The sequence below is a fragment of the Uranotaenia lowii genome, chromosome 1 (assembly GCF_029784155.1).
Source record: "Uranotaenia lowii strain MFRU-FL chromosome 1, ASM2978415v1, whole genome shotgun sequence".
Lineage (NCBI taxonomy): Eukaryota > Metazoa > Arthropoda > Insecta > Diptera > Culicidae > Uranotaenia > Uranotaenia lowii.
In genome coordinates this window covers 197,138,467-197,157,268 of record NC_073691.1, presented here as the reverse complement: position 1 = coordinate 197,157,268, position 18,802 = coordinate 197,138,467, and the positions used below count along the sequence as shown (strand labels likewise).

Below are 18,802 nucleotides of genomic sequence, written 5' to 3'. Positions count from 1 at the left end.
TGAATGGAAAAATATCGTCACAACTGTTTTAATAAGCAAGAGAAACGCAACACTCCATTTTGTCTATGAGTATTTTGGGGCGAATTTACCAAACATTTTTTATCCGCTTTGCGTCGTTAAAGTACGGCTTCAATAACTAAGTAGTCTTACATTTTCTATTAGGTACAGGATTTTACCACCGTATTCTGTTTATTGACTCGCCAGATGGCCCCGAACCACTTTTCCTATCAATTCCCATCATGTACAGGTCAAGAGCTTTCTATTCATGTGTCGCATCATGACATTTTTTAAATTTTTCCATGACAGTCACGGAATCAAAAATTCAAAAATGTTATTCCGACAGTCAGAGGACCAACAGAATCTTCGACTGTCACAAGTCAAAAATGTTATAGACACTCATTCTCCGTGCAGCATTTCAGCTTGCGATTTGAGTACACATCCAGCAAAGAAAGTTACTCACTTGTCAGAGCTATATGTTGTCTAACAATGTATTCGTTATCTCCGAGTGACAACCGTACCCACATTTTGTTATGGATTGAGAGGAACCAAGTTTGTTCGCTACTTCTACAGATCGCGAAGTGTACAGTTCAGGATAAAACCTTTATCGCATCATATTTATTTCATTTCCATCGCTGCTCGCCAATACGGATTTTCACTGATGAAGGCCCTCTTAACCATGCCTCAAATCGAAAGGCTCGGATTGCTTTTGCAGTAATTCCTTACCTTCCTTGCTTTTATGGAGTCGGTCGACCTCACTTTCATTCCGCTGCCAACTCACCATTGGGCCCGCTAAGCCACCTTGGCCTTGAACGATTTCATCACAAGGCATACGGTCGAATAGGTGATTCTCAACTGGTACACCAGTGAAACTGGCCTAGATTTTCCATTGCCACGCACAAATATTTTTGTCGAAGGGTTTCTTTCCTGGAAGTCGAAATTCGACTTGCGTATACTTACGTGTATTTGTCATACGGTCACCCGGATCCAGACTGCATAACGTCGAATGGGGTTGAAAGCGAGTGGAGAAATCGGTGTTGCTATCTGGACTATCTCGGTTCTGTCGCGGTCTAACTGCAAACCTTTGGAGTGCATCCAGCTCTTCCATAGTCCCTAGTTGGTCGATTTTGGTCGAAGACTTTGACTTCGGCTCTGGGAATTGAAATACACGTGTGACTCAGTTCACGTGTGACAGTGAAATGATTTTACTTTCTAATTTTCCGGCACAGATTACTTAGATCCTAAATAAATTCAACGCCTTCTATACTCCTTCCTAATCCGTGACGCCTACGAGTTAACAAAATTGCTGCTGCTTCTGAACGGCTAAGAGCAAATTCACTGGTGTTGGGAAAAAGTGGTAGAAATTTTGTCACTTTTAGCACATTTTGAAAATTTTGCCATGCATAAACATTTTCAAGATCTGTGGCCTTCAAGTTTTTTTTACAAAACGTGTTGTAGTTTCGCATCCTGTGATGCAAAAATAGCAATATAAACAGTGCTGTTAAAAATACAACGTCCAAAGATCTTGAAAACATTTTTGCATTGTAAAATTTTCAAAATGTCAAAATTTCTACCACTTTTTCCCAACACCACCCAGCCAACATTTTGGTAGGTATATCAAAAGATATACGTACTTCTACGTCGACAATAATCATCGTATATGACGCTAAAAAAAAGCTTATACCTACCAAAAGTGGAGGCGATATACGTACAGGTTCGCGTTATTTTCTGATTAACGACTTCGACAACATCAAATACGATGTTAAAACGATGATCTAAACACTTTGGTACTTTATGTAGCATTGGCAGTATCTTTAACGCTACATTAAACGAGGCGATTAATACACATTTACGATGATGGGATGATTGACAGTTCCAATCACACTTTATACGATGTGTTTTGCAACCCTTTACGACTTGAAGCGATCTGCCGATCGATTGGCTATTTATGTCACCCTATATGCGAGGTGTGGTCCAATTTTATACGATGATCAGAGATTTGAACTTCGATTGACAATTTAAGTTTCCCTTTAAGCGAGGTGTGCTGCAGTCTTGCACGATGTTCAGAGATTTGATCATAAAATGACCACTTAAGTCGTACTCTATAGGAGGTGAGGTAAACCCTTAATATGTGAGACAATTTGATAATCGTTTTGCGATTTATACATCACCTAATAAGAGGTTCGTTGTACTCTTGTACGATTTTAACCATAAAACCCCCTTTTTATGTAGCATGTTACGTCTCATATTTGGAATGAAATACGATTTCGAATAAAAAAATTCGGGATAAAATTTCAGTTATTTATTGAATAATTTCATGAATGCATGAATATAAATATTAGTAAAATTCTTAATAATAAAGATTGCTCACATCAAAAATGATATTTTTCTATCTCACCATACCAACTTCGGCTCAATCTTCCAGCACATCGCCCAATTTCGGATATATTTGATGATAGAGGTGATCGAAAAAGAACGGAGATAAATGCCTTGACAAAATTGTGTCGGGACAATCTGAAAGATGATTTTTGATATTAAAATTATGGAACGACTTCATCATTTATTTAATTACATACCGAGTTCACCTATAGGTGATATCGCGATGGCCTCTTGAATTAGTTGACATGTTAGGAGATGAACATTTCCTGTTTCCTTTCTGAGCTGCGGACCAGCTTCTTTAGAAATCTGCTTTTTATCTGCGGGTCTAAAATAACATCTGAATAAATAAACGAAAATAATACAATCAAACTTGAGCTGAAAGTTATAAATTATTTAATCTAATATCTAGAGTGTTTGGTAACTTACCATACAGATTTGTAGCTTCCATCGGCCTTGCAGACATCGCTCGAGTAAACTATTTATTTTTTGCATGCACGGCGGAATGTTTAGAGATCCTCGGTTTCATCACGGATAGTTTTTTCTGTGTTACGCATCCGGTTCTTATTCGCCAGAATCTTCTTTAGACCGTAGCGACAAATAATTTTGTATCGTCTCAGCACACCATGGGAGACGGTATGAGCTACCAATTCCAGTAACAGGAGAGAGCTACGATAAATTCATAAGATATTAGTTAAAACTTATTATAAAAAAGTTCCATTCTTACCTTGATGAGTTTTTGCTTTTCGCGAACTTGTCTTAAACTTAATGTTACCCATTGTCGAGCTGGAGGAGGCGTGGAAAGAAGCGATTGGCCTCTTATAGTAACATTTTTCTCCGAAAAAAAAAACGATAAACCGTCGCAAATCATAAACAGGGAAACTGGCCTTCGCTGTTGTCGGAATCGTATCCAGTGCAGGAACAACCCCCGCAGGTGATGACTCGCTGAGCATTTTGCGTTCCCCTCCAGTTGCATGACTCTTCGCGCAGCTTCTTTGGGCGGTTCAAGAGCTCAATCAACCTGCTCCAATCCAGCTGCTTATTGTGTTGGAGCATTCCCTGTTTTTTTTTCTGCCGGACGATAGTAACGGGAAACCTGCTAGTAGGAAGAGAAAATTTAAATATTTTCAAAATAAATAAAATCGCAAAAACTTACTACGCAGCAATTTATCCCCTTGTTATCCGCCGATAGCTGTTCTGTTTGTTTTTCTGTTTATATGATTGTTTGAGACTGTACGTACACTGATCAAAATCGAACAATTAAATTATGAGAGGAAGCCATGCACTAATCAGAATCACTTAAGAAATGATTTTTTTTTTGGTTCATTTCAAAATCAGTATACTCGCATACGACTCCAAGAGAGGATTTTTGCGATGATGGTTGTACGAAAAATCACTACATTCGTTACATGATTAAGTGGCATTCAATTTCCATTTTATACGATGATAGTTAACAGTATTTAAAGTGACCTGATGACCGACGCTTTTGTGTTACTTTTTACGAATCTCTTTGTACTCAATAACGATTTTAATTCATAAGTTGTTTATGTATGGATAAGATGCTTCTTAAGAAATATTTTGCGATTGTTGTAAGATTTCATTTCGCATCGGTCGTACTCAATACGACTTCATCCAACATATCGTAATAAAATCCTAATTTATTCGATTTTAACATCTTCCACGATGAATATACGATATGGTCGAATGTTATGTGCACTCATTTACGATTCTGATTTCAGTTGCATCCATATACGAGTTGGACGATGATTTCTTTTACGATTTCATGTTGGCTGGGCAGTGAACTTGCTCTAAAGGCTTCGTAAAACTTTCAGTGGGTTGATCCATCGTCGGTATGTACTTCATCTTCACGGATCTTCACAAGATGACAAAGCGACAGTTGGCTGCTTCTTGACGTTCCACGAAATAACACCGCCCTGCATCGTGAACACGTAGCCAGTCATCGACCTTCGGTTGTCCGAATCTCCTCCCCAATCCTCATCGCTATGACCGACCAGCTCAGATGATCCACGCTTGCTGTATTCCAGCTTCTTCGTTGTTGTACCCTTCAAGTAGCGGATGCTTTGCTGGACAGCTTCCCAGCTGACAAAAACTAAGGGAACAAACTGTGGGTTTTCTACAATCAAAATGAACTCAGCTGGGTGCATCACAAAATTGGTGACCTTGTTTTAGTATTTATTTGTTAATTTTAATTTTCATCAATCCTAACTGCCAAGTAAGATTTCCCGTAAACATAAAATAATCCTCCCCTCTCCTGTCTGAAAAGACCATCCATTGTCGTATTTTCAGCTAAGTAACGACATGAGCCATTCTGCGGTTTTTCCAACTACATCTTTTGAAGTTGTGATGGCTAGTATCTAAAAAAGCAAAATGTGTTCACATATTAAAATCACAGAAAAACAAAAAAAAGTTAAATGTTGAGCTATGTTTTATGATGGGCGCCAATTGTTCCGTGTCTTATCAACCCCGGGAATCCCAAACCGCTGAAATGAAAAAAATAAAGTTTGCGTATAGTTTTCAGTTTATGCTCAGCAGTAGACCAAGTATGAGGGCGGATCGAGTGCTTTCAAGTTTGATTGCAGTTGGATTAATTCTGTCCTTCAACAAAGCTTCAACAAAGAAAGGTGAGTTTTTACTTTGGCTCAGCTAGCTTCCTCCAAAATTGATCCACCGTTCATCTGTCCCAACAGTATTGGGAGATCCTTGTAATATCAACGCACGGAGTGGTATCTGCAGACTTCGAGCCGATTGTCCTGAAATCGAGGATATTATAAATAATGGCGAAAGACCGCAAATATGTGCCTATGGACAGAATCGACAGAAAATTTTCTGCTGCCCTACCCTCGAAGCCGGTAGAACCAATAAGAAGCTTCGAAAAAGTGAAATGTGTAAGAAATGTCAAGAAATGATCCGAGTGTTCTGATGCTGCCACAGAAAAAATCTTTTTTTCAGATTGTAACCGTTGGCGTGAATTGGCCTCTAGAAAAGAATTCTTCAGAGCTCTTTCGATGAACGAGAAGGACACTCGCACCATAACCGTTCAAGATTGCGTCACCAAGTTTATTCCCTTGATCAAAGGAGGACGATTGAGTCTACCGAACGAGTTCCCACATATGGCAGCCCTTGGATTTTATGACGAACTAGGAAAATTCGTGTCAAAATGCGGCGGAACGCTTATCAGCGATCGATTCATCCTAACTGCTGCCCACTGCGTATTTTTAGGAAAAAACGATCATTTAAGAATCGTAAAACTTGGCCAAAACGACCTAAGGAATGCCAATCAAGTGAATAGTTTTCAACAGGATTACGGTATTCGGAACACTGTACATTATCCTAAGTACAAAAACAAATATCATGACGTAGCATTGATCGAACTGGACCGAAAAGTTGAGTTTTCGAATAAAACTCGACCAGCTTGCCTGTGGTCATCTCCAGACTTCAATTTCAAGAAAGCCGTTGCCCTTGGATACGGAGCAGCCGAGCCTTGTAAAACCCCCTTACTTGATAAAATCTTCTTTCAAACTCATACATTAATTCCTTTTCCTTAAAAACAGATGGATATCCTACGAAAATACTGAAACTTGCAGCCATGGAAATCCTAGAATACGATGAATGCTCTGGTTACTTTATGAACGATGCCAAGTTGAAAAATTCCACGATAGAAAGTCAACTTTGCGCCTCAACAGGTCCGGAAGGAGATCGTGATACATGTCAAGGGGATTCTGGAGGTCCGCTACAAGTAGTTTTGCACGACCACGATTGCCTGTACTACGTTATCGGAGTGACTTCCACAGGACCACCGTGCGGTCAACCCGAATCGGCAGGTATCTACTCCAGGGTGTGGTCCTTCCTGGACTGGATCGAGGCCATTGTGTGGCCGTGATTTCGACTAGACACAATTTACGAAATATATTGTTTGCCACTAAATTTTGACTAATTAATATTGGAATTAAAAAACACCTGCAATAAATTTTACCATTGTTTAAGGACCGATCTCGAAGAAAAAACGCAACACTCCATTTTGTCTATAAGTTTTTTGTGGCGAGTTTACCAAATTTTTTTTTATCTACATAGCTTCAGCCAGGCCCGTGCGAAGGACCCGTCCATGGGGGGGGGGGGTTTTCAAAATTCAAATTATGCCAAAAATAACAGGTACATTTATTTGTCGAGAAACTCTTCCAACAGGTGCAATTGCCCAAGCGGGTTTTAAAGTTTAAAAAAATATATCGTATGCGTTTCATTTCAAACTCGTAGTATTTTAAGCCTTTAATTGCCTTCAAATGTGCTTACAAATTAAAAAAAACTAATTTTTATGTAGCAAAAATTTTTCCGTCATCGGTGAAATTTTTTTCAGAATGCACATTGCCATTCGGACGTGAAAATGAACGCGGAATTTATATTCACCACTCTTGTTCGTTTTCCGTTTTCACGTTCGCTCAGTGCGTTTACACTTCGAGCGGAATGTCAGTGAACGCGGAAAAAATATTCCGCAGTGAAAATCGGGGGAATTGAAATAAAACCAATGTTAAAGGGTTTTGAACAAGGAAATCAGTTCAAAAACAATCGTTCAACCATTCCGCATCTATTTCACCTAGTTTCGCAGCCATGAAATGCAGCATAGTCGAGTTTTTGAAGAATATAAGTTTTTTCATTTTCACGTTCGAAAGAACTGTAAATGCACCTTAAGATAGTACAGTTGGCAACCCGTGAAGAAGCTTTACCTTCAGAAGCTACTCCCACCGAAACACAACAGGCTTTCGCAGTAGATCGTAGATCTCAGCGGACGCCCAATGAAAGTGGTGCCATGAAGCGTGACCGAAGCTTTACACGAGATACATTCAACGCCAAGAAAAAACGTCATGGTAATGAAGCAAACTACAAACAGGGTCGTAGATCAAGATGTCCACAATGTAATCATCTGTTTCATAAATATGGCAAATGTCCTGCGGAAGATAAGGACTGCAAAAAATGAGGGAAGAGGTCATTTTGCAGCCACATCCCGCATAGATCGGTATTATAAAATAACGATTTCCATTATCTTCTTCCCAAGACACACGAAAGATTAACTTTATAGTTTTGGATTATTAATGTACGATTAAGCTAGTCTTTTTTTCATGAAATGGAATCGTTTGGACGCACTCTACGATACAGCGAACGGGTCGTTAAGTAGAGTAACCATTCATTTTTTTGGCTTTTTTCTAGAGATTTTTTTAGAAAATGAAGCAGAACGATAAATGTAATCGTTGTCATATAATCCATTTTAAGTTTTTATAACGATACAATGTATCTTTCAAAGATCCTTTCAAGATTTACAGGAAAAAAGGAAATGATTTGTATTGTAATTTGTTTAAAGTTATTTTATTGACTATGGCATACGATGATTATATTAATATATTAATTATATATATGTTTCATGACAAATCAAATATATCTACATATTAATATAAATGTGACATATTATGCGTTCGATTAGTTTTACATAAAGAATAATTCTGTCTAAACGGTGAGTGCAAACAGTAAATTCCTGCCAAAATGTCTCATAATTTGTTTTTCGACTTTCTTTTCCTAGAGCTTTGATTGACTCAATTTTCCTGTTCGGAATCGAGCCCGGCTGTTACTTTCGTCAAACGGACACTGCCAGCTAAACTTTTGGATTGGCTCAACTGGTCTTCGGGGTCGCCGTAACCGTCGTCTTGGCCTTCGTCTTTTGTTTGTATGAAAAACCATATGAAATTACCATTATTTTTTGTCGGAGATCTGGTCATGTCCAGGGTACTTTTCCTGCGAAAGATTTAAAAGAAATACATAAGTTGAATGAAAATATTACAAAAACCAAAATCAATCTTTTGTCGGTCACACACACAGAAAAAAACACAATTGTGGGACTAAAAAAATTTTAGACGAACAAAAGTAATTTCTGAATAGAAATGAGACAGCTGAAATATAATAATTCAGAATCTATAAAAAAGGACTAACCAACTTTTTGTTGAATACTTAACATTTTTTCAACCCCAAATCTGAATTTATGTAAGTATTTCTGAGTTCATCAAAACAAAACATTCTAAGATGAAAATGTTTCTTTTTATACAGAATTTTTCTCTTTGAAACCAAAATTTGATTATGGTGTTGATTTGCTTTTTTTAAATTATTTTTTAAAACTTGTTTACAAATTTAACAATTAACAACAATTAATGTATGCGGACAATTTACAAATTACTGTATATATTTAATCATTTGAAATTTGAAAAATTCAAACGTTATGGAAAAAAATGTATGTTACTTCTTAATAAATAAATTCATAAATACCTTTTCTTGAATCCTTTAAAATCCTACGGTTGTGTAGCTTCATTGTTGCATTTTTTCTTCTCGAATTGTTCAAAGAATATGGTAATGCGGTGGCACCTTCCGTAAGCAGTGGATTTAAAATGATATTGCAATCGATTGCAGATTTGAGTTTTTCCATTTTTAAAAGATAAGGCAATACTATGCGGTTTTGATGGTGTTGCTTTGGTGGCGCTCATTGATTTTTTGTCGAAATTCGAAACACGAATAGCATTAATAAATTATTCGCGTATTTGAATTTCCTTAGAAGGATGCGTATTTAAAAACGCTTGTAGACGCATCTGGAAGCGAGGCGACGTCTTAACCTTAACTGCAAACTGTTTGAAAGGTTTTTATTAGTAGAATCTCAATTCGTAGAGTCAATCCGGATGCGGCCGTAAACGATGATAATGGATGTCCTGCAATTCATTTAAATTTTAGAACAAAAAAAGGAATAAAAAATACAAAATTGTCGGCCGAAATCTTAACACCGCGGGAAACCTACCGTGTATTCTGAACTGCAATTGCCGTTGATGTTTTTCTTTGTTGCTTCAAAAATTCAGTTCAATAACTAATCAGCGGGAAAGCGACCGGAACTCTTTTAAATTAATTTTGATCCAGCTGTACGGCGGCCTTTTTCACGTAAAAAGTTTTCGGATTTTATTTTGAAACCGATTTCAAAATCGGATCCAATCCAACGATTGAATAGAGTGATCGTACCAAATGAGCAGTTTATCCGGCGTCGTCCAAAGTCATCCTAAAAAAAAAACACAAAATTAACACTAAATCACATAAAAATAAAAAATAAAACTTACAAATTTGATTTTCAAGTGCTGGATTTGGAAGAATCTTTCGGTATGAAATGGCAGTGTGCAGTCCAATTTAGTGTGCTGCGCATAGTTATTTCTTACAATTTTGGGCTGAGTTTTTTCAGTTTGTGTCCTGATCATGTTGTTTCTACACAGGAGCGGGAGCATCTTGCGTTGATAATTCATTATTTGTCTTCACCAGATCGTGCTCCATCTGCACTTTATTACGACTGTCAAGTTCCAGAGATGATGGTTCATTAAGCAGTCGTTTGTGATCTGCGGATTACAAAATATAATTATTAAGATCGCCATAAGCGCATTCAGAAAAAAAAAACATTTTTTAACTCACCGAATATCGAATCCGTTCCATTCCAGTCTCCTGAATCTAAAGCCTTCATTTAATCAAATTTTGTAATTTCGACGCATAGTTTTACAAGAAAACGATTTTGTTTTTTGAATTCCTACATCTGAATTTTCCTACACTTCTTTGATGGCGAGAGTGCGTACATTTTGTTTGTCGTTTGAACCAATTTAATGTCCCAATTAGACGATTTTGGTGAACGATTTTCCATTGTCGATTTTGTTCGGATATTCCCGGCCGGCAAATTTCCTTTTCGGACCATTAGCTCCATATGTTTTGCTAGAGGTGCTGTTAAGCCGTGGAAAAGATATTTGAAATCATTTAAAAAAAGTTCATGGTTATCAAAATTGCTCAAAACTTACATTTTAGCTGGTAATTTAAAAAAATCGGATGTTTCCACCTTTCCACATCACTTTAATGAAACCAAAACACACGCCATTTCGTTCATTTGGTTCGTTCGTTGACAGTGGAGACACACTCAGATTTATCTCGTGTTTTGTTTTACGGATTATTACTCGTATCTTTCGAAAATGTTTTTTTATCATTCCAAGCGAAGACACATGAAAAATTAAAAGGTTAGTAGAAAATTAGAAGATTTTAGAACGATTACTGGTATAGTCACTATTCATGTAATCAGAACAGAATGATATGAATGATTCAGGGTATGATATTTGATTATGCGGGATGTCATCAAAAGAAAAGACACGCCAACAACATTCATGTCAAAACTCCAGGATGGAGCGATTCAGAAGATGAGAAGAAGATAACTACTACTGAATAACATTTGATGAAACTTGTATTTAAAAAGGATTGAAATAAAAAAAAACTAAAAATAAAACAAAAATGGAAAACATTTATTTTTATTTGTTTTAGAAACCGCATGCCCAAGAGCTGAATATCTTGACTTTGTCAGACGCCCTCATCGATTGTCGTCTTGGTTCGTCAAGTCCAATCCGTTTCCTCATAGACTCTGGAGCTGACGTCAACATCATCGGTGGTGATGATTGAAGACGTCTTAAAAGTGAATCTCACGCTGGAAAGGCTTTTCTCAGGCCAATTGAGTTGGACACATGCACAGACCTGCGAACATATGCATCTAGTAACCCTATTGCTGTCCGATGTAGCTTCAAAGCTAGGGTAGAGGTTCTAGGATACAGCAAACCTTCTATAGAGGCTGATTTCCTCGTGGCTGACGCAGGGCGCCGTTCTTTGTTAGGACGAGCAACAGCAGGAGATCTGAAATTGTTAAGAGTAGGAATTTCTGTTAATTCTTGTGAAACTGTGGAGCAATTCGAAAAGTTTCCTAAAGTGCCGGGTGTTCTTATAAGATTTAGCGTGGACAAATCTGTACCACCCACGAAAAACGCTTATTTTAACGTCCCCGCTGCCTTTAGAGAAAGTGCTAAATCGAGACTCCAAGAAATGGAAAATCAGGGTATTATAGAACGAGTCACGACCGCCCCCGATTGGATAAGTGGGATGTCAGCGGTACCCAAAGGAAGAAACGATTTTCGCTTGGTCGTGAACATGCGCGCTCCTAACCGCGCGATCAAGCGAGAATATTATCGCATGCCTCTCTTGGACTAGATGAGAATTGGAGCTAGATATTTTTCTAAATTGACAAATTCAACCACAATGACAAAAAAACAAAAATGAAAATAAAATGAAAAAATAACAAAAATGCGAAATATTACAAAAATTAAAAAACGACAAAATGATAAAAATAAAAAAATGACAAAAATGTCCAAAACGACAATATTGACACAAATTTTAAAAATTTCACTAATTTCAACAATGATAAAAATAACAAAAATGACAGAAACGACCAAAATGATTAAACTGACAAAATTGGCAAAATTTAAAAAAAATGAACAAAATGAAAAATTTGACACAAATGACATAAATGATAAAAATGACAAAAATAACAAAAATGAAAAAAAAAATGAAAAAATGCAATAATGACAAAAATAACAAAAACGACAAAAATGATAAAATAAACAAAAATTACAACAATTACAATTATGGCAAAAATGAAAAAAAAAACAAACAAAATTGAAAAAATGACAAAAATTACAAAAACGACAAAAATGAAAAAAATTGAAAAAATTCCCAAAAATTACAACAATTACAATAAGTAATGGTAAAAATGACTTAACTGACAAAAATTATAAAACTGCAAAAATAACAAAAATGACAAAAATGACAAAAATATCAAAAAAGACAAAAATGACCAAAAATAACAAAAAAGACAAAAATCACACAAAGGACACAAATGAAATAAATGACAAAAATAGCAAAAATGACAAAAATTACAAAAATGACAAATTCAACAAACATGACAGAAAAAACAAAAATGACAAGAATGACAAAAACGATAAAAACGAGAAAAATGACAAAAATGACAAAAATGACAAAAATGACAAAAATGACAAAAATGACAAAAATGACAAAAATGACAAAAATGACAAAATGACAAAATGACAAAAATGACAAAAATAACAAAAATGACAAAAATGACAAAAATGACAAAAAAAATGGCAAAGATGACAAAAGTGACAAAAATGACAGTCATGAAAAAATAACAAAAATGACAAAAATGACAAAAAAAACAAAAATAACAAAAAAAATAAAAATCACAAAAATGACAAAAAAAGCAAAAATGACGAAAATGACAAAAATGACAAAAATAACAAAAATAACAAAAATGACAAAAGTGACAAAAAATACAAATACGCCTAAAATGACAAATATGCCTAAAATGACAAAAGTGACAAAAATGACAATAATGACAAAAATGACAAAAATGACAAATATGACAAAAATGACATAAATGACAACAATGGAAAAAACGACATAAGTGACAAAAATAACAAAAATGGAAAAAATTGCAAAAATGACAAAAATGACAAATTCAACAAAAATGACAGAAAAAACACAAATGACAAAAATTGACACAAACGAGAAAAATGACAAAAATGACAAAAATGACAAAAATGAAAAAAAAAACGAGAAAAATAATAGAAATGGCAAAAACGGCAAAAATGGCAAAAATGACAAAAATGACAAAAAAGACAAAAAATTACAAAAATGACAAAAATGAAAAAAAATAATAGAAATGGCAAAAATGACAAAAATGACAAAAATGACAAAAATGACTGATGGGGCCAATTTCGAAAAGGTGCGCTGATTCAAATTCACCGCGAAGTTCCCAGACGTTGGAAAGTTCGAACAGTTAATTAACAACACTTAATCGGTGATACGTTCACGAAACATTTATTAAAGTAGCCAAACGCTTAACGGGATGAAAAGACAATAGAATTATAAGTGGACTGTATGTGATACGAGCGACACGGGTGCTTTATTCGTTCTAACTTGTCTCGCTGCTAACTGACCAGCAGCAGCTTGTAATAGCCTTTCGAGTCCAACTGGCTATCTTCTATTCCTTTGCCTACGCCTGTTTAACCTACACTACTCCACACATGCACTATTATCTGTCGATCAGAACTACTGGAGATGCGTGTGGCATGGATATAGTAATTGATATTGTTTGTCGGTTGCATTGATTATTGCTTGGCTTGCGATGGTGCAGTTTGGCGCGAACAATGACAAAAATGACAAAAATGACAAAAATGACAAAAATGACACATGTGATAAAAATGACACAAATGACATAAATGGCAAAAAATACAAAAATGACATAAATGACAAAAATGACCAAAATGACAAGAATGGAAAAAACGACATAAGTGACTGTTCGCACAAATTTTTAGACACCGAAGTTCTGGGTGTAATAGCGAATAGCGCCACACCAGATTTCGCCACATCTATTGCGCGCATCCCCCTTGTCGAGTCTTAGGTACTTTTGGTCACTTCACTGGATGACCAAAACACCGCACAAAGCGGAGAATAAAACAAGAAGCAATTGATCGTTACCAGTAAATGCGGGCAGTTGAATTTTGATACCTTTGTTCCGTACCATCCCCGTCGTTGAGTCTTCAATTGCAATAAAGTTTGAAGTCTTTATATCGCGTCTTGTTTTTTCATGCCTCAGTAAACGGAAGTAGAATTCACATTCGAATTTTTCATTATAATCCGAAACCTCGGAAACCGGTTAAACATTTTGGTCCTTCGAGAAGCCGGATTACGGGACTCGCTAGTTCCGTAAAACCATTAGTGCAGTGAACAATAGTACTGAAGTGATTGTGCTGTGAAGAAAAACGGACAAAGGATTCGCAAGGCGCGCGTCTGGGTCCCATGGCTTGGCTTGGGTTTTAGTGAATTGAGCAGTCAAAAATACAAATTCGAGCCACCGCGGGAAGTGGTTTAGCACTAATTAAGTGCACATCGGACCTGTTCTGTGATATTGTGAAACAACATAGACGAACATTTCCTTCCACCGTGGGCTAGTGAATTGCGTCCCAATTAAGGGCAAATAAATTAAATCAGTGCAGCAAAAGTGAGCCATTCTGATTAGAAAAATTTCTCCCACGATCTGTCGCTGCTTCTTTGAAAGAATCCGCTAGAAATCGGCCAAAAAAGTGCGTTTTTGTGTGTGAAACCAAAGGTTCCTGGCGAGCGCTGTGTGGTTTGATCGAACCCGTACAGTGTGCTGTTGTACACAGCTGATTTGGAGCGGCAATACCGTGTGGCTTATGCTACAGTCGTCGGAGCATCGCAGATAGTCCTGCTACCAACCAAGAGGGCAGATAAGTACCACTTTGCTTTTTTTGTGTGTTCAGAGAGTCTGTGGGGGGTTGTTGCATGAAACTCCACAGTCTGGCATTTATAACTTTAGGATTTCCGGATAAAGTGATCGGAATTTGGAAACCCTTTATCCGTGCGATTTGAAGTGGGTCGGTTGTCGAAATATTGCTGATTTTTAGTCCTGTTATCAGCTTGGGCGATTGCGTTGAGCTGTCAACTTTTTGCGAGACGTCGAGTCGATTTCGGTCTGTCATTGGTGGAAAATAGTGCAAGTAAAGAAAAAGTGCAAAGTGGTAGCCGCCTAACTGGAACTCAGTGAATTATAAAGTGGAAAGTGTTGAAAATGCGTGATTTGAAAGAACTTTACAAGTTAGAAGCCAACCTGTGTCGCACTTTCGAGACAGTGCGACGATTTATTTCAAGTGTGAACACCAGTGCTGTGCGGAGTGAACTAATCGGCGTACGCATTGAACGCCTAGACGATGCGTTCAAGCAGTTCCAGTTAGTGCGTGCGGAAATCGAGCTTCAGACCGACCAGGTGACCGGGGTGGATGATCCTGATGAGGAGCTGTCGCTGATCAACGCACGAGCTGAGGAAAACTACACCATTGCCACGGAAAAAGAGGATGACTACTGCAACTTGAAGGGAGAGCTGCTGTGCCTACAGTCGATAGCCCGTCGATCCGAAATTGAACAACCTCCAATCACCAGTTCTCAGAACCCGATCGGATCGTCAGCTAATTTGGCTCGAGTCAAGCTGCCCGAGATTCGCCTGCCAAGCTTTGATGGGCAAATTGAGCTGTGGATAACTTTTCGGGATTCGTTCGACAGCCTAATCAATTCTAGTAACCAGCTTACGCAAATGGACAAGTTTACTTATCTACGCTCCGCGCTGACAGGGGAAGCGCTTCATGAGGTGAGCTCAATCGAGTTATCGGCAGCCAATTATCAATTGGCATGGGATGCTTTGACGAACCGGTACGAGAATCGCAAGCTGATTGTAAAAACGTACGTCGATGCGCTTTTTAAAGTCGACGCTATGCGCAAAGAAAGCTACGACGGGTTGAGCAAGCTGATAGGAGATTTCGAGAAGAATCTACAAACGCTAGAAAAAATCGGTGAATCTTCCGAGAGTTGGAGCACTTTGCTGGTCCACATGGTCTGTGCTCGGTTGGACCCTTCGACGTTACGGCACTGGGAGACGCACCACAACTCCCGAGAGGTGCCCAAGTTCCAGTTATTGATGAGGTTTTTGAAAGACCATTGTTCGATTCTGCAAACTCTAGCGCATCAATCCACGCCCACAGCTGCGGATTACCAGATCAAGCGGTCCAAGTTCGGTGTGAGCCATCCCAGTATCCAGTTCTTTAAAAGATGTCCATTTTGCAGTAACGAGTTCCACTCTGCCTTCCGTTGTATGAAATTCCTCAAGTTTACAGTCGAAGAACGCAGTGATTCAGTGAAAAGGGCTCGACTGTGCCTGAACTGTCTGTCCCCCGGTCATATGGCTCGTGTCTGCAGCAAAGGCTCATGTCATCACTGCGGATCACGTCACCATTCGTTGCTGCATCCAGACCCTATATCCTCCGTCTCGCAAATCCGCAGGAATTCGCCGCCGTCCGTAAGTCAAGCTCCTCAATCCCCACCACCATCTTCGTCATCCCAACCGATCCCTTCTACTAGCCAACTTCCCAGACCACAAACCTCCTCATCGTTTCCGGTTACACAAATGCCAGACTACTCTGCAGACTTCTCTGAAGTCACACAACACACAATCGCACTGCCCACACAAACCCATACACCATCACGCAAAGTGTTGCTGTCGACGGCCGTCGTACGCATCCAAGACCAATCAGGAAACTTCCGGTCAGCCAGAGCCTTACTAGACTCCGGCTCTCAGTTGAACTTTATGACCACCGCATTCTGTCAAGGATTGAAACTTCGAAGTTCTGCCGAATATCTTGCCGTTCAGAGCATCGGTGGTTCAACAGTAGTGTCGAAGAAGGAGGTTGTTGCATACGTTTTCCCCCGCTGTTTGGAGATTTCATCCTTTGTTTCTCCGATGACATTTCACGTGCTTCCGGAGATTACGAATACCCTACCAACCAGCCGTGTTCCGTACTGTTTGCCAAAAAATGTGGTGCTTGCTGATCCCAACTTCTACGAGCCAGGACAAGTAGACCTCATAATAGGTGCTGAGTTCTTTTTCGACATCCTTACTAATGGTCGCTTCAAGGTGGAAGATAATGGTCTCAGCCTCCAGAATTCAGTTTTTGGCTGGATTGTTGCAGGCACTGTTCCCGATCGGGAGAATTCCCACCCACTGGCAGTTACAACGTGTTCAGTTGCAGTGATTCGAAACCAGTTCGCCAGACGTTTGAGAGCCGAAGCAGAAGAAGAAAAAAAGTCTAATCCGAGAGTAGCATCGTCTTTGAAGCACGACACGTATGTCGACGATTCATCAACAGCGAATTCAGTCGAAGATGCGACAAAGTTATCCCTTGAGATGGTCGAGCTTGCAGAAACCGGTGGATTTACGTTGAAGAAGTTCAACTCGAATTCAGCTGAAGTTCTGTCATCACAACCCGAGCATCTTGTAGACGATGGTTCTCTCTTGAATATGGATTCATTCAATGCATCGAGTTCGAGGTTGGATCACCAATCTACAGCAGCTGCAACACAACTTCATCTCGCCTGCCTAGTTGTCATTCTTCTGAAGATATTCTTCCAAACCCTATGTCAGTTTAAATGGGGATGGTTGAAAACCGTGCTGTCAGCTAAGCAAGAGTCTCCAAAATATTTCGAAAATATTTTCATTTGCTTTGCCCTTCGTTCTTTGGCACGATACATTCTGCGGAAAACGGAAACATCCTATGAGATATCTTCGAATCATACACGGCGCACATGACGTGATCGGTCATCAAGTCCCAGTAGTAGCCCCAAAGTTTAGCATCTGCTCACAAAAGCATGTTAGCCAGTTCGTCGCTGGGCCCGGTATCAGCGAACCCGAACTCCTCAGTGTTTGGCCAATTGTCACCATTCAGAGTCAACACAGCAACGGTTTTTCATCGCAGTCATCGAGCCATCTACCTCGCCTTCCGTCGTTTCATTTGCGAAGAGGCAAACAGACAACGCTAGTCTGAGCAGAGTTCCAGCACCAAAGCCTTCAGGGGTGACGCGGTTGCGATCGGACGGGTCGGACCTGTCACCCCACCGCTAACCTTCGTTAAGTAACCATCCATTACTAGAGTCCATTACGGACACTCACCCGTTTCTCCTTAACAGGTTGCGGATCATCGTGCTGGAACTCCCCATCCTGTGTCAACCATGAGCCTACCGTACGAAGTAGCAGCGGCAGCAATCGTAGCATTAGTTCTTCCATCATCATCATCATCATCATCTACAAGCCAGCAGCGCTTCCGGTGTAAACCGGTAGCGTTTCATCCAGTTTTTTGCATGACTCCATTTGTTGCAATTTTGCAACCAGACGCCATCTGTCTGAGCCGGGATCCAGCTCTAAAGCAATCGGGGGTGACGCGGTCGCGATCGGACGGGTCGGACCTGTCACCCCACCACCGCCATCTGTTAAGTACCCGTCAAATTCCAACGTCCAGTTCGGACATTTATCCGTTTTTTCTAAACAGGTGTCGGATCGTCGAGCTACAGGTGTCGGATCGTTCGAGCTGGAACTTCCTGTCCCGTTCCTTGTATAAGTAGCAGTCTGCGCAGTATCCACCATCCCAGTATCCAACAGGCAGCCGTGTGAATCTCAATAGTTGTAGATTTGTTGTGTACATAGTTTTTTTGAAATTCCCTAGTATTTCAAGGCGGCCGGTATGTTCGCACAAATTTTTAGACACCGAAGTTCTGGGTTGTAATAGCGAATAGCACAGCACACCAGATTTCGCCACATCTATTGCGCGCATCCCCCCTTGTCGAGTCTTAGGTACTTTTGGTCACTTCACTGGATGAACCAAAAACACCGCACAAAGCGGAGAATAAAACAAGAAGCAATTGATCGTTACCAGTAAACGCGGGCAGTTGAATTTTGATACCTTTGTTCCGTACCATCCCCGTCGTTGAGTCTTCAATTGCAATAAAGTTTGAAGTCTTTATATCGCGTCTTGTTTTTTCATGCCTCAGTAAACGGAAGTAGAATTCACATTCGAATTTTCATTATAATCCGAAACCTCGGAAACCGGTTTAAACAGTGACA

General features: G+C 39.1%; 1 protein-coding gene across 1 annotated transcript; it reads left to right on the top strand.

The window, feature by feature from the left end:
* Window positions 1-4,886: 4,886 nt before the first annotated feature.
* On the top strand, window positions 4,887-6,358 carry LOC129739572 (serine protease snake-like). The gene is made up of 4 exons (XM_055731048.1): window positions 4,887-5,015; window positions 5,082-5,279; window positions 5,344-5,877; window positions 5,946-6,358. Exons 1-4 carry the CDS (start codon window positions 4,916-4,918, stop codon window positions 6,272-6,274), a joined length of 1,161 nt encoding a protein of 386 aa, XP_055587023.1. The 5' UTR covers window positions 4,887-4,915; the 3' UTR covers window positions 6,275-6,358.
* Window positions 6,359-18,802: the final 12,444 nt, after the last annotated feature.